Source organism: Emys orbicularis, chromosome 2 (genome assembly GCF_028017835.1).
Source record: "Emys orbicularis isolate rEmyOrb1 chromosome 2, rEmyOrb1.hap1, whole genome shotgun sequence".
In the NCBI taxonomy this organism is placed as follows: Eukaryota; Metazoa; Chordata; order Testudines; family Emydidae; genus Emys; species Emys orbicularis.
The window spans coordinates 204,610,305-204,626,189 of record NC_088684.1 but is presented as its reverse complement, the minus strand read 5'-3'; the positions used below and the strand labels follow the sequence as shown (position 1 = coordinate 204,626,189).

The window sequence follows — 15,885 nt, the reverse complement described above, 5'->3', positions numbered from 1 at the left end:
CATGGTGCTGTTTCCAATTGCACTAAAGGCAGCTAAGATACATTAAATCGTTTCCTAATATTACTGTTCCATGTAAACTGTATGCTGTGGGTGCCATAACAGTGTTGTATGATTAGAACCGGAAAAGAAGTGGTCCACATGGTCACAAACAGGAGAAGAGGTGGCCCATGATCCGAGTTTTATATTGAAATATGATCCACACTATAAACGATTAAAGAATCCTTGGGCAAAAAATTCACACCAACTACAGCCTGTGGTCTTGTAGTGCTATTAGAATACAGGTAACTAAATGACCATGCGCATTTCAATATTGCTATGGGTAGATTCACCATTTTTCTTTTCAATGTTTTGAATTTATATTCAAGTACTTTTTCTCCCTTGGTAAATGGTCTTTATTTATGATTTTAATTAACCTGAATATTTAGACAGAGATCACTGTGGCTCACTTCTATGTGAGCCTTAATTAATTGATTTGCAGAGCTACTTGAGGTATTAGGTTAACCAATTACCCCACAACAAACTCTCAGATTTCTAGTTTTGCATTTTTATTTTGATAAAACAAGAGTAGGTGGAGGAGGCTGCCTGTGGAAAAGAGAATGCTGCAGAAACTAAAAGGAAAAAGGATGTGTTTTGAATTAACTATTTTCAATTAACGCTGATTCATCTCTCCTCCTGGTTAGTGGAGACATTCAGCACAAACTGCAAAGGACTTTTTTCCCCTTTAAATTCCTATTGCTGGTCCCCTTTAAAAACATGCTGCCCCTGCGTTGTTAATTTAAAGGGTTATATAATCAGGCTTCCTACTCCATGCAAAAATTACTACCCAAGAGTCTTTGGCTGCAGTACATAGTTTCCCACTTTATGAAGATTAAAGAGAAATTGTATGTTATTAAAGACAAAAGGGCATTTATTCCAAAATAATGCACCCAACAACATGAACAACATGCTGGGTGACAACGGCAATATATCTATTATGCCCAATAAAACTCACCTACAGGAAGGCTTTTCTACTACTTAGCTCCACCGGAAATAACTTTGAGAGTTATTGAGTGCTCTGTGGGATTTTGCTTGGCTCTCTTTCCCTTTCTTTCCAGGCTAAACTATGGGAGCAGACAGATCATTCCACGTTCTCAATTGGCTAACTGCCAGACGATAGTCACCATTTTAACAAAATAGTGATTCACGAAGCATTATGATCTGACATTACACAATGGCCTAAGAGTGCACAATCTGTTTTTCCATTTCATTCTTCTTTGTTCAGAAAGTCTAACAAAATCAGAATACTAGTACAGGCATTCCCTTGTGAAACATACCAGGTAAAAGGTCTCATATTGTTTGGAAGCTTTTAGGGGTAATATATAGGGAAGCAAGCTCTCTCTCTCTCTCTCTCTCTCTCTCTCTCTCAACAAGCCCTTCAGAGGCCCTGCTAGGGCAACAATCAAAGACTTCTTGATATAGTGAGAGAGCTCATGCTGTTATGATAACCCCATTTTCAAGTACAAAAGGCAGTGATATGACTGTAGATACTCCATATTCCATTTCAAGACCACCCCACTGAGGCAGTCATTGGCTTGGAGGATTTCCAGCTAAATCCAAATTTGAAAAAGATTGACCCCTCTGAGAGTGACAAAGTTTGCAAGCTCTCTACTCATTATTTCTTAAGTCAATTCTTTCAACCCACTGTGACTAACCATGTGTATCCTATCACCTGTTCAGACAACAGTCTTAATAGAAGTTTGCTCTGGAGTCTTTATCACAGAATAATGCCAGTTAATTATTTTTTAAATAGGCAATTAAATGGTTTTAGTTTCTGATGGGTGGCCTTGTTAAGATACCTCTTTGCACATTCTGCAGACTTGGAACATTTGCCCCAGGGGTTATATTAAAATAAATCATAAAAAGGATGCATCGAGATGCATGCATAATAAATCAGAGCAACTACATGACCTTACTGTTGTAACCATTGTCCTTTTTCCTTACCGCCCCCCATTGTTGCTGGGTTTTTGTTCTTTTTCCGGTTAGTTATCTTGTTAAGTCTAAACTTTCAGATTTGTGGAGATTGGCTCAGCTTGTGTGCACACAAGAGAGGTGAGAAGAAGACTCATGGAGGCCTCCTCACTTTGCACTCATTATTATTAGCTATTTGTTTTGCAGTAGCACCTAAAAGCCCCATTCAAGGAACCAAGGCCTCATTGTACTAGGCACCACAGGCATACGTAACAGCAATGCCCCTCTGCCATGTACATTGGCCAAACCGGACAGTCTCTACGCAAAAGAATAAATGGACACAAATCTGACATCAGGATTCATAATGTTCAAAAACAGACTCCAACGAGAAACTGCTGAACTGGAATTAATTTGCAAACTAGATACCATTAACTTCAGCTTGAATAGAGACTGGGAGTGGCTGGGTCATTACACACATTGAATCTATTTCCCCATGTTAAGTATCCTCACACCTTCTTGTCAACTGTCCAAAATGGGCCATCTTGATTATCACTATAAAAATAAAAGACACTCCCTGTCTCAAATTGCTTACAGTCTAAGTAAGCCCATCACGGTCCTTACTTTTTACTGGGCACAAGGTCTCTGTAAGTTTAGCATCAACAGCATCATTAGCTTCCTTGATACCAGCAGGCCCCCCGTGTGGGAGGAGGAGCATATGCAAGCACCTTTGCAAAAGGTGGCGCAGAAGCTGTCCCTGAATCAGTAAAAAGGTATGCTAGAGTTCCTGATGGAGCACAGTGGAGGCACCCCCTTCAAAGTGCAGAAGTATCCTAAGTATCCTAAGGGCACAGTTATAGCCCATAGATAAGTCAGCTCTTTGGGGGAGTGTGGTGGGTTTCATTCACCCCTTGAGCACTCCACTGCCGTCTAGTCGTGGTGCTGCCATTCTCTTTGGCTACCAGTGTCCCCCTGCAGGCTGTCAGCCGGCCTCTGTGGTCCTTATGTCACTTAGCCCTCTGGCTGGGCCCTTCCGGGGTATGACAAACTCAAAAATTAGAAACAGGTCCTTGCCCATCAGGGCCAATAATAAACAACTAGTTTCTTACTCTTTCTGGGTTAGATTCCCTGCCAGGGGTTGAATCAGCAGAGTTCCTTCTTAAACCCAGCCACTGACTGTGGCCAGTAATAGTCCCTGACCCAGCCTGGTTCCTCTGGCTGCAGCCTATGGAGCATCTCTCCTTGCTCCTCTGGCTCCAGCTAGGAACTGACTTGTGGACAGCAGGCAGCTACCTTTTATTTCAGCCTGCTGAGCCTTGATTGGCTGTTGCTGGTCCCTAGCAGTTCTGACTGCCAGAGGCCAAATCTTGCTGGTTTCCCAAAGGCTGCTCTGTTCTTCACAGAGAACTATTTCCTAGGGTGGGGTGCAGCAGAATAGTGGGGCCTCCAGTAGGGGGCCACAAAGGCCTGGTACACCCAGTCACCGGGAGGGACCATGTCTTTTATTTGCCTGCAAAGCAGCATGCACACCTATGAATACGATACTAAAGCATAAATATGATACTAAAGCAATTAATTTGATTGTCCAATATAGTTCTTTGCAAGGCATGGTGCAAGGAACTTTTTGACCAGGGGCTGGATTTTAAACTTGTGTAAATCAGTATAATTCTGTTGAAGTGAATGGAGCTACACCAATATACACCGGCTAAGAATCTGGTTTTTTTGAACTGACACTAGTTTAAAACAATCCATTACTTAAAGAACCAAAAATATTCCATCTTTCCTTTAGAGATTTGCCCAAACAACATTTTACCCAACCCTCTTTCCTCTCTCCCTCTCCAAAACTTTGGTGGTTCAGATAAAATGGATCCCAGATCCAAACAATCCCAGGATTATGGTTTGATTTAGTAAAACCAAAGCCAGGTGATAATTGCCAAACCAAAGCAAGTCTCCTTGACCACTCAGCAACTGTGCAGAAGATGCTGCTGTTGCTGCTGAGAATGTACATGTCACATGTCCCTACGGATCTCTATAAACATTTATAATGGCACACTGATGGGTTTTTTTTCTGAAAATCCTGTGCAATGGGTTCATTACATATTATTAAACATTACGATTATAAAGATTTAAAGCTGAATGTCTTGGCCATCTTTTCTTCATCTTCATTTTCATCCTGGAAAATTTTCCAATTTGCAATTTTCCAAAACCATCCATCAGCTTTGGTTAAGGACAGTGCACTGCTTATCTTCTAGGATGAGAATATTGCCGGGACTATATTTTATGCAAACTTCCACATCAATCTCTAGTTCTCAAATATTTCTCTCTCTAGATTTACTCCTAGCTTTTATAGTTTTCTAATTCATGTTGCATTTACAGTAAAAATAAAAGTATAGAAATGTGAATCTCATCCAAATGCGGGTGGGAGTGGCCGGGTGTATGGAGGCAAATTTTGGAACCAACTTTGGGTAGCATGTTGAATCCACAGTTTCTCTCCTGAACTTCTGCTCCTGGGGAAGAAGGGGGCTACTGTTAGGGGAAACAGTGACGTAGAGTGTGGTTTGGTAAAGTGAGCTGTACAATCCAAAACAGAGCAATGGTGCATGTGGCTGAGAACATAGCTCTTCTATGCCTATAATTTATTCATCCCAAGGGGCACAGGTTATGGATTTGAGTACTTTTTAAAATCTGCTAGCTTTTGAAATATTTAAGCATCACATTATGTTTAATGTAAATGATCATAAAAGAAGAAAATTAAGGACAGGAAGTAAGTAGAGAGGGGTGGTGAGTTGTGCACACCACAAGTAAAAGTGATGGGCCTTTGATGAGGTATATAAATAATTAGTAGCACAATTTAAAAGCAGTCTTTTAAAAAAGAATGTTCAGGTTCTGAATACCACAGTAGCTGGGTGTTATTAATTTACAACCTTATTTTCCAGAGGCAGGTAGATCTTTTGACTTTGTCATCTGCAAGATGTCAGAAGATCAAGAGAGCGTGCAAGGTATTTAACTCTTGCTGCAAAACCATTGCTTCAGATTTTTGTCAAATGCTGGGCCTAAAATGACTGGACCTATTCCAAAGTTCAGAGTTCATATGAGGAACATTCAAAAATTCCCACTGAAGCACAGGACACTCAAGAACAAAATTAACTAAAAGATTCCTTGGGTAATTCCTTCTAAGAAAAGTCTTCATAGTTGGATCTAAACACTAATACTGCCAATAAGTTATGCTCCTGAGCTAAACTAGAATAGAGAAAGAACAGTGAAATGCCAGACTATCCAGGCCTGAGCAGTACCTTGTCGCCGTCGACTATTGAGTTTCCTAAAGCAGGTGCCTTCGACAAGTCGGTTAAGACGTTGCTGTTTGATCAGCTCTAAGATTTCAGGCTGAATCTTCTCTTTTAGCTCCCTGGAACAAACAAAACAAAACCAGGCACTTTTTAGATTTATTCACGTACCATTTTTTCTCACTGAGATAGACAGTGTCACGAGAGACTCAGCTTGATTTTGGGGATAGTAGTCTTACTTCAGCACCCAATCTGCTTCAAGGAGGGAAGTTGTCTAGTGGCAGGAATGGGAGGTCCTATTCACATCACTGTCAGTAAGTCAGTATGTGACCTTAGGCAAGTCATTTAACTTACTTGTGCCTCAGTGAAGCCATCTATAAAATAATACTTAGTATCATACATCACAAAGGCATGTGATGCATCTCACAGGATTATTGTGATGCTTACTTGATTAATTGACATAATCAGATGCAATGTTCTATGAAAGTGAACCTGTTATTGTTATTATTTAGTATAAGAGAGAAAAGATCATGCAAGTTATACAATCTGAAACACCAAGAGAAAATAGTGAGCAGTCCCAATTCCAGCTCAGACAAAATAATAACTGATTATACTTGATTGTTTTTATTTCTATATCACTCTGTGAATTTACTACCATATGGAGTTTGTTGAAAAGTTCTGCAGGTTTTGATACTAATGTGTATCTAGCGTTAAATGTTGGTTTCAGACACTGTCATGAGGATGCACAGGTGACTGAATTCATTGGCTATCTCCTTACTTAGATTCATTAAGAATACATAAAGGAGAGGTTTAAACATCAACTTGACAGCAAGTCTAGTAAGACTAAGATGTAACTGAATGTGTAGAGGGGTCATAAAATATGAAGTGTGTCAAGACCATAATTTTGGGTTGCTGTGTGAATAAAGTAATACCAGACATCATTGTGTATAGCAGTAATCACAGTCGAGACTCAGGAAAGGAGTGCAATTGTAGAGGTAAATCAAAATTCCTCCCCTCTGGAAAACATCAGACTTTCCATCTATGTTGATTGCCATGTTCATGTATCACTTCATCTCACATGCCCTCTGCATGCAGAAACCCCACTGAAATCATAGCAAGTTCTGTGTATAAAGATTGCGCCCTTAGTCAGATATGCCATAATCCTCCCAGGTACTAGTTAAATGCTTATATATATTGGAACAGGAGTTCTTGATGCACAATCTGCTGTATATTTACAAGCTGTGAAAAATTTATCCATTCAAATATCAAGTGACTAGAACTATAGAAACAAACTACCTTTAGAAAGTATTTTATTAGTACTCTTATGATTATTTTCAAATACCACAGTTTTCCCACTGAGAGCCATGGTATGAATATTCTGCATGGTATTTATATACTGTCAAAAGACTTTAGTGCTTGAATAGGTTTCTTGGTTTTCCAAGCTGGCTAACTTCCCCACGCTCTTTAGGAAAGAGATGGAGAAAAGGCCCCCAAATACAACAGCAATGAGACACAATCTGGATTGGTTTAGCAGTTCTTTAATACAGTGTACATCTCACTGAAATGGCCTCAAGTGTTCGAGCACAGTATAAAGAACAGTTTGATATTTATGCAGTTCAATCCAGAAATTGGATAATTATCACTAAAGTGCACAGAATCATAACACTATAGAAATTAGACATGAAAAACCTAAAAAGGTCATCTAGTACATCCTAGTCCAACTGGTCAGGCTCAGTGTTCCTTCCTCGGGCCAAGGACTGTATAGTGCTTGACACAAATTGGGGGTCCTCTAAATAATAATACCTGAGAAAAATTAAATAATTCTTATTTATCCACTGCCAGACAGGTTTACCAGGTGGCTCGCAGAATATAGAGAGCACATTGTCTCTGCTCTGAAGAGCTCACAGCCTAAACAGACAGCATGCAGGCAAGGCACAGGGGAAATGTGGACTTACAAATTAACAAGGTGATAGAAGTGATGTGAGGTAAATCCCACTCCCCTCCCCTCTGAGATTGCAGTTTTGCCTTTCGTTAACTCCCATGTTTCCTCCTCTTCCCCTCCCCCCGTTGTTGTTGCCCAACATAAACCAGAGGCAGAGAATGAATTTGAATGCTAGCCAATCCAAAAATAAACAAAAACCCTCAAAAGTGGCTCAGTATCTAAAGGCTTTCTTGCCATAAGACAGAGGGAGGAGGGGGCCTTCTCTCTCTCTACTGGTATGGCCTGCAACACCGCAGTATCCGAATGCCCCACAGAGATAATACTTCTCAGCATTACAGGGTATTTATTATCCTAGTTTTTACAGATGGGGAAATTTGGCATGTGGAGATTACTGGGGAGCTTTTCAAATGCACAAAGAAGAGCCAGGTGCCCAATTCTCACTGATTTTCAATGAGCCTTTGAAAATCATCCTCTAGTGACTTGAGCCTAGATCCTGTGCCTTTAGCATGAGACCATCTCCCCTCCTGCCTGGTCAGCCTTCACCCTAGTGTCCTCAGCATGGTGGCCAGTGTAAAATTGTTCTCTACCATACTTTTTCCAGTGCTTTGTCCAACCCCAATTTAATTTTCTTAAGCAACATGGCACCAAGTACTTCCTTTGCAAGACTATTCCAAAACCTAATTCATCTCACTGTCAGGAAGGCTTTCACTCTTACTACTTTCAGATTATATAAGATGGGGTGGGATACACTGAGCAATCCTGCTAATTACTACCCACGGACCTAAATAAAGGACATTATCCTCTGAAGCATTTACGTTTCCTCAATCACTGAAGTCAGTGGGAGTTGAGGGAGTTCAACCATTGTAGGGTTGGGCCCAAAATCAGAAGAGCCACTCCACTTACTGGCAGAAATATCTCACTCTGCCTAATTTGAAAATCAAATCTGGAGAGCAGTAAGAGGAACACAATTTTAAATATATTTTGGGAACGTTTTTATCTTATGATTTCAGAGTAGCATAAAATCCAGTTTGTGCCTGGGGAAAGGGCAAGATAGCAAGGAAAATATGAGGAAGGGATAAAACAGCTGATTGCGTTTTAGTTTCTACTACATTCCAGCGATTTAATAATCACAAGGGTTAGGGGGCTGGAAAGGATAAAACACTTGAGAGAGCCAAATAATAAGGTATCACTAACTTTATGTTTCTCCCCATTGGTCTCAGCACACCATCAGCTACTTGCTTGTAAAACACACATCTTAGCTACTCATAGCTCACAAGATCTTTAGAAATTATTTTAATTTTTTTTAAAAACAACAGAGGGTTTTTTAGTACCACTTTCATCTGTCTCTAACCCTGTACCTTTACAACTCCCAGCTCAGATTCCTTCCAATCAGCAACAGTCACTTTTTCTAGAATTGGGTATTTTACAGTCATTTAAATCATTATAACACAATAGAAAAGTAATCCCAAAGCACCTTTCATCTATTATATTGTATTCTCTCCTATTCATTAATGCTTCCTGAACAGTTATTATTGACACTTTCCAGCCTAGCAGAAAATTGTTAAAGATAAAAGAAAGGTATAAAAACCCAAATCCCTCCAAATGTTCCCCTCTGTGTTGCTGACTTACAAACAATCCGTCCCTTACAACTGCTTCATTTAACAAACTTTCCCTAAGCCATTCCAGCCTCCTCTTAAACATCATAATTTTACTTTTTTATTCACCCAGCTTTACTGCTATTTAGTTTGCCAAAGAAATGACCTAGTGCTTTGCATAGCAACATCATCAGTAGAACTGGGCACACCGGCGCTGGGCAAACTACGGCCCGTGGGCTGCATCCGGCCCTTCAGACATTTTAATCTGGCCTCGAGCTCCAGCCAGGGAGCGGGGTTGAGGGCTTTCCCTGCTCTGCACATGCAGTGGCTCTCGGAAGCAGCGGCATGTCCTCCCTCTGGCTCCAACGCGTAGGGGCAGCCAGGGGGCTCCGCACGCTGCCCCTGCCCCAAGCACTGCCCCTGCAGTTCCCATTGGCCGGGAACCACGGGGTGGTGCCTGCGAATGGGACAGTGCATAGAGCTGCCTGGCTGCACCCCCATGTAGGAGATGGAGGGGGGACATGCCGCTGCTTCCAGGAACTGCTTGAGGTAAGCGCTACCCACAGCCTGCACCCCTGACCCCCTCCCATGCCCCAACCCCCTGCCCCAGCCCTGATCCCCTGCCTGCCCTCTGAACCCCTTGGTCCAAGCCTGGAGCACCCTTCTGCACCCCCAACTCCTCATCCCCACCCCAGAGCCCACACCCTGAGCCAGAGCCCTCACCCCCTCTGGCACCCCAACCCCCAATTTTGTGAGTATTTATGGCCCCCCATACAATTTCCATACCCAGATGTTGCCCTCAGGCCAAAAAGTTTGCCCACCCTTGGGTACACCCTTCCATCTTCTTTTCTTCTTCTGCTAGCCTTAATCCTATCTATATGGGGTCAGCACTTTTAGTCCTCCTTCTCCATTCCAATCTGTCTTGAAGCAGTTCCTCAGAAACTCCGCAGCTAATCAAATACTTTTGTATGAAATTCATCCATCTAATTTTGGATCTTCCCAACCCTTCTCATACCCTCTGCTTCTAAATTTAACACCCTGTTTCCTATATATTCTTCCGAACTTTTTTTCACATACCCAAACCATCTAAGCCTGAATTTCTCTCAGCTTTTCTTTAATTAATTCCACCATCACACTTCCCTTAATTCGTTCATTTCAAACATAATCCAGCCTGGTAACTCCAAGCATCCATTTTAACTTTTCCACTGTATTCAAGATCTGCTCCTGTCTCCTCCTCAGTGCCCAGCATTCAGAGTCATACAAAAATGGATTTTGTAGATCTTATTTTTCAATTTGATAGGCACTCTCCTATCACAGATCATGTTGCTCACTTCCTTCCATTTAGTCCATGCCTTTCCTGTTCTGCTTATAAATTCCTTGTTGATTTCATCATTATCCTTTACTATTGAACCTAGGTTCTTGAACGTCCGTACCTTTTGGTAATGGGTGGGCTCCCAGACTTAGAATTCCATTGTTTTACTGCAAGGTATCAATGAATCTACTGACCACATAACCTGTTTTATTTCTGCTGATTTTCATGCCATTTCTTTCAAATACACACCTCTATTTTTCTATATCTTCTTCACTTCCTCTTTGCTCTCCTCCACAAGTACACCTCTACCTCGATATAACGCTGTCCTCGGGAGCCAAAAAATCTTACTGCGTTATAGGTGAAACAGCGTTATATTGAACTTGCTTTGATCCACCGGCGTGTGCAGCCCTGCCCCCCCCCGGAGCACTGCTTTACCGCGTTATATCCGAATTCGTGTTATATCGGGTCGTGTTATATCAAGGTAGTGGTGTACTACATCATCTGCAAAAAACATGCACTGGGGGGGCCACTCTCTGGATGTCTTTTGTAAGTGCATCAAGCACCAACATGAACAAAGAGGGGCTCAGGGCAGAGCCTTGATGTGCCCTGACTCTTACTCGGAACTATTCTATTTCTCCATTTGGCTTTTTAACTGTGGGTGCACCCTTCCATAGCCATTCAAAAATGATCACATTCAAACACACCCTGTTTTCCCATGGATTTGCTGTTTTGCCAGAACTGGAAGTAGATAAGACTTGAGCTCTGATGTCCCAATAACACTGTGACCTTAGGGAAACAAATTCCTCCTTGCAAAACTGAGCTAATGCAATTATGTGAGTCTAAATTAATAACTAAAATAAATAATAATAAATAATAATAATGCCACCATTCCCACTTCAAACTCAAACAAAAGTTGATTTGGAGTTGTCAAGGCTGTATCCCCACTTTGAACTTTAGGGTACAAATGTAGGGGCCTGCATGAAAACTTCTAAGCTTATCTACCAGCTTAGCTCTGGTCCGCTGCCACCATCTCAAGAATTTCCTCCCTGGGAAGCCTTGAGAAACCTTTCACCAATTCCCTGGTGAATACAGATCCAAACTCCTTGGATCTTAAACAAGGAGAAATTTACCCTTCCCCCCTCCTTCCTTTCACCAACTCCTGGTGAATACAGATCCAAACCCCCTTTTGGATCTTAAAACAAGGAGAGATCAATCAGGTTCTTAAAAAGAAGGCTTTTAATTAAAGAAAAAGGTAAAAATCATTTCTGTAAAATCAGTATGGAAAATAACTTTACAGGGTAATCAAACTTAAAGAGCTCAGAGGACCCCCCTCTTCTGTCTTAGGTTCAAAGTACAGCAAACAAAAATAAACACTCTGGTAAAAGGTACATTTACAAGTTGAGAAAACAAAGTAAATCTAAGACGCCTTGCCTGGCTTTTACTTACAATTTTGAAATAAGAGAGACTTGTTTAGAAAGATGGGGAGAACCTGGATTGATGTCTGGTCCCTCTCAGTCCCAAGAGCGAACAACCCCTTAAACAAAGGACACACACAAAAGCCTTTCCCCCCCCAAGATTTGAAAGTATCTTGTCCCCTTATTGGTCCTTGGGGTCAGGTGTCAGCCAGGTTACCCGAGCTTCTTAACCCTTTACAGGTAAAAGGATTTGGAGTCTCTGGCTAGGAGGGATTTCATAGCACTGTACACAGGAGAGCTGTCACCCTTCCCTTTATAGTTATGACACGCCCCCCAAATCACAGATAGTGTTGGACGTTCGGTTCCACACTGGCTGTGATTTCTTCCTGGAGCTTTAGGAGAAAACAGAGTTAATAAAACACATGTACCTTTAGACATACTACTGATTATATAAAAACTAACAATATGTTTTATTTTAAGAACAATTGTTAACCAGTTAACTTTGGGAAACTTTCCCGGGAGAGTGCATCAGCCACTTTGTTAGAAGCTCCCGAAATGTGTTGTATTTCAAAATCAAAATTTTGGAGAGCTAAACTCCACCGAAGAAGTTTTTTGTTATTTTCCTTGGCGGTATGAAGCCACTGTAGCGCAGCATGGTCTGTTTGTAGTTGGAACCGCCGTCCCCAAACATATGGGCGTAGCTTTTCCAGCGCGTACACAATGGCGTAGCATTCCTTTTTGCTGATTGACCAGTGGCTTTCCCTCTCAGACAGTTTCTTGCTGAGAAACACGACAGGATGGAATTCTTGATCCGGTCCTTTCTGCATTAAAACTGCTCCCACGCCTCGCTCGGACGCATCTGTGGTTACTAGGAACGGTTTGTTAAAGTCTGGGGCCCTTAGCACAGGGTCAGACATGAGTGTTGCCTTAAGCTGGTTAAAGGCCTTTTGACACTTATCAGTTCACTGAACTGCATTTGGCTGTTTCTTTCTGGTTAGGTCTGTTAGCGGGGCGGCGATTTGGCTGTAGTGTGGTACAAATCGCCTATAATATTCAGCCAAGCCTAAGAAGGATTGGACCTGTTTCTTTGACTTTGGAACCGGCCACTTTTGGATAGCATTCACTTTGGCCTGTAGGGGATTTATAGTTTCTTGACCCACCTGGTGTCCCAGGTACGCCACTCTGTTTTGGCCTATTTGACACTTTTTAGCCTTAACAGTTAGTCCTGCCTGCCGGATGCGCTCGAAGACTTTTTTTAGGTGCTCCAGGTGTTCTGTCCATGAATCAGAAAAAATGGCCGCATCATCGAGATAGGCAACGGCAGATTCTCCCAATCCCGCTAAGAGACCATCTACAAGTCTTTGGAAGGTGGCGGGTGCATTTCGCAACCCGAAAGGGAGTACATTGAATTCATACACCCCTGCCTGGGTGACGAAGGCTGACCTTTCCTTAGCGGGTTTATCTAGTGGTACTTGCCAGTACCCTTTGGTTAAGTCTAAAGTAGAGATGAATTGGGCATGTCCCAATTTTTCCAATAGCTCATCTGTGCGTGGCATTGGATAGTTGTCAGGACGAGTTACAGCATTTAGCTTACGGTAGTCCACGCAAAAGCGTATTTCCCCATCTGGTTTGGGAACTAGAACCACTGGAGATGCCCATGCACTGGTAGAGGGGCGGATTATACCCATCTGTAGCATGTCCTGGATCTCCCTTTGTATAGCAGCTTGGGCATGAGGTGACTCCCGGTAGGGTGGGGTTCTAATTGGGTGAGCATTACCTGTGTCAATGGAGTGGTATGCCCGTTCGGTCCGTCCTGGAGTGGCTGAGAAAATTGGTGCAAAGCTTGTGCACAGCTCCTTGATCTGCTGTCGCTGCAGACGTCCCAGGGTCGTGGAGAGGTTCACCTCTTCCACGCCACCATTCCTTTTTCCTTCGTAGTAGACACCTGCAGGCCACTCTGCGTCATTAGTTTCCTGGGCTGTAAACTGGCAAACGTTTAATTCTCTAGAATAAAAGGGCTTAAGAGAATTAACATGGTATACCTTAGGCTTTATGTTGGAGGTGGGGGAGGCTATGAGATAGTTAACAGCTCCTAGGCGCTCCTGGACCGTGAATGGTCCTTCCCACGACGCTTCCATTTTATGGGCCTGGAGCGCCTTTAAGACCATGACTTGGTCTCCTACTTTGAAGGACCGTTTTTTGGAATGTTTATTATACCAGGCCTTTTGCTCTTCCTGAGCATCCTTTAGGTTTTTTTTAGCAAGGGCTAAAGAGTGTCGGAGGGTGTTTTATAGGTTGCTTACAAAGTCTAGAATGTTAGTTCCTGGAGAAGGCGTAAACCCCTCCCATTGCTGCTTCACCAACTGTAATGGCCCCTTAACCTCGCGGCCATACACAAGTTCAAATGGTGAAAACCCTAAACTGGGATGTGGTACAGCCCTGTAGGCAAAAAGCAACTGCTGCAACACTAGGTCCCAATCATTGGAGTGTTCATTTACGAATTTACGTATCATGGCCCCCAAAGTTCCATTAAACCTCTCCACCAGACCATTGGTTTGATGGTGATGAGGGGTGGCAACCAAGTGATTCACCCTATGAGCTTCCCACAGGTTTTTTATGTTCCCTGCCAGGAAATTAGTTCCCGAATCTGTAAGGATGTCGGAGGGCCAACCTACCCTGGCAAAAATGTCTGCTAATGCCTGGCACACACTTTTAGCCTTGGTGTTGCTTAAGGGTACAGCTTCCGGCCATCGGGTAGCAAAATCCATGAAAGTCAGTACGTACTGCTTTCCTCTGGGTGTCTTCTTTGGGAAAGGACCCAGAATATCCACAGCTACTCGCTGAAATGGGACCTCAATTATGGGTAGTGGCTGGAGAGGGGCTTTAACCTGGTCTTGGGGCTTTCCCACTCGTTGGCACACCTCACAAGACCGGACATAATTAGCAACGTCCTTGCCCATTCCCTCCCAGTGGAAGGACTTCCCCAACCGGTCTTTGGTTCTGTTCACTCCAGAATGGCCACTGGGATGATCATGGGCTAAGCTCAAGAGCTTTACCCGATACTTAGTGGGAACTACCAACTGTCTTTGAGGATGCCAGTCTTCCTGGTGCCCACCAGAAAGAGTCTTCTTGTATAAAAGTCCTTTTTCTACAACAAACCGGGATCGGTTAGAAGAGCTGAGAGGCGGTGGGGTGCTTCGTGCCGCCGCCCAAGCTTTTTGAAGGCTGTCATCTGCTTCCTGCTCGGCCTGGAACTGTTCCCTTGATGCTGGAGACATTAGTTTCTCCTTGGACTGTGGACTGGGGCTTGGTCCCTCTGGAAGCGATGCAGGTGCTGGGGCTTTTTCCATTGACTGTGAACCGCTGTCCGCTGGTGCACTATGTGGTATTTCAGGCTCTGGCTGAGCCTCTTGGGTAGGGTTATCTGCTGCTTCCGCCAGTTTAGGCTCGCTGGTGCCCTCTGGCATTGGAGTTGTAGACGGGGTTGCAAGCGCTGGACTCAGTGCTGGCAATGGTTCTGGTGCTGGTTGCGTTGCCAGTTCCGGTTTTGGGACTGGCTTTGGCTGGGTCTTTGGGATTGGATCCACTACGGCTGTTGCAGTCGTTGGCAGGGGATCCGGTTCCACCACCTGTGTTTGGGTTTCCGGTAACACAGACGGGGCCCTGGTGGACGGCTCAGGAACAGGGATGGGGGTGAAAGCTTGCTTAGCCTGGCTGCGGGTGACTATTCCCACCCTCTTGGCTAGCTTCACATGGTTGGCCAAGTCTTCCCCCAGCAGCATGGGAATGGGATAATTGTCATAGACTGCAAAAGTCCACATTCCTGCCCAGCCCTTGTACTGGACATGCAACTGGGCTGTAGGCAAGGTTACAGACTGTGACACGAAGGGTTGAATTGTCACTGTAGCCTCCGGGTTGATGAGTTTGGGGTCCACTAGGGATTGGTGAATAGTTGACACTTGTGCCCCAGTGTCCCTCCAAGCGATAACCTTCTTTCCGCCCACTCTCAAGGTTTCCCTTCGCTCCGAGGGTATGAGAGAGGCATCTGGGTCTGGGGTTCTTTGGTGTGACTGGGGTGTAATGAACTGTAATCGGTTGGGGTTCTTGGGGCAGTGAGCCTTTATATGCCCCAGTTCATTACATTTAAAACATCGCCCTGCTAAGGTATCACCGGGGCGATGTTGGTTGATGGAGACTGGTGTGGTGGGGTGAGAAGGCGTCTGGGGTTTCCCTTGGGATGTGGGTGGGGCCTTGGGTTGTCCCCGGTGATAAGGTTTTGTTTCGGCTTGCCCCTTCTGATATTCACTTCAACTGCTACTAGCTTTTTTCTTTTCTGTCACCTCCACCCATTTGGCTCCAATCTGCCCCGCCTCGGTTACAGTTTTGGGCTTCC

The 15,885-nt window shown here is 43.6% G+C and overlaps 1 protein-coding gene across 1 annotated transcript in view; it reads right to left on the bottom strand.

Moving 5' to 3' along the window:
- The window catches only part of ELMO1 (engulfment and cell motility 1), a 476,091-nt gene that overhangs the window by 25,359 nt on the left and 434,847 nt on the right, over positions 1-15,885 (bottom strand). The window contains exon 19 of the mRNA XM_065398227.1: positions 5,238-5,350. Coding sequence (XP_065254299.1) covers positions 5,238-5,350 — 113 coding nt within the window. The remainder of the gene's footprint in view (positions 1-5,237; positions 5,351-15,885) is intronic.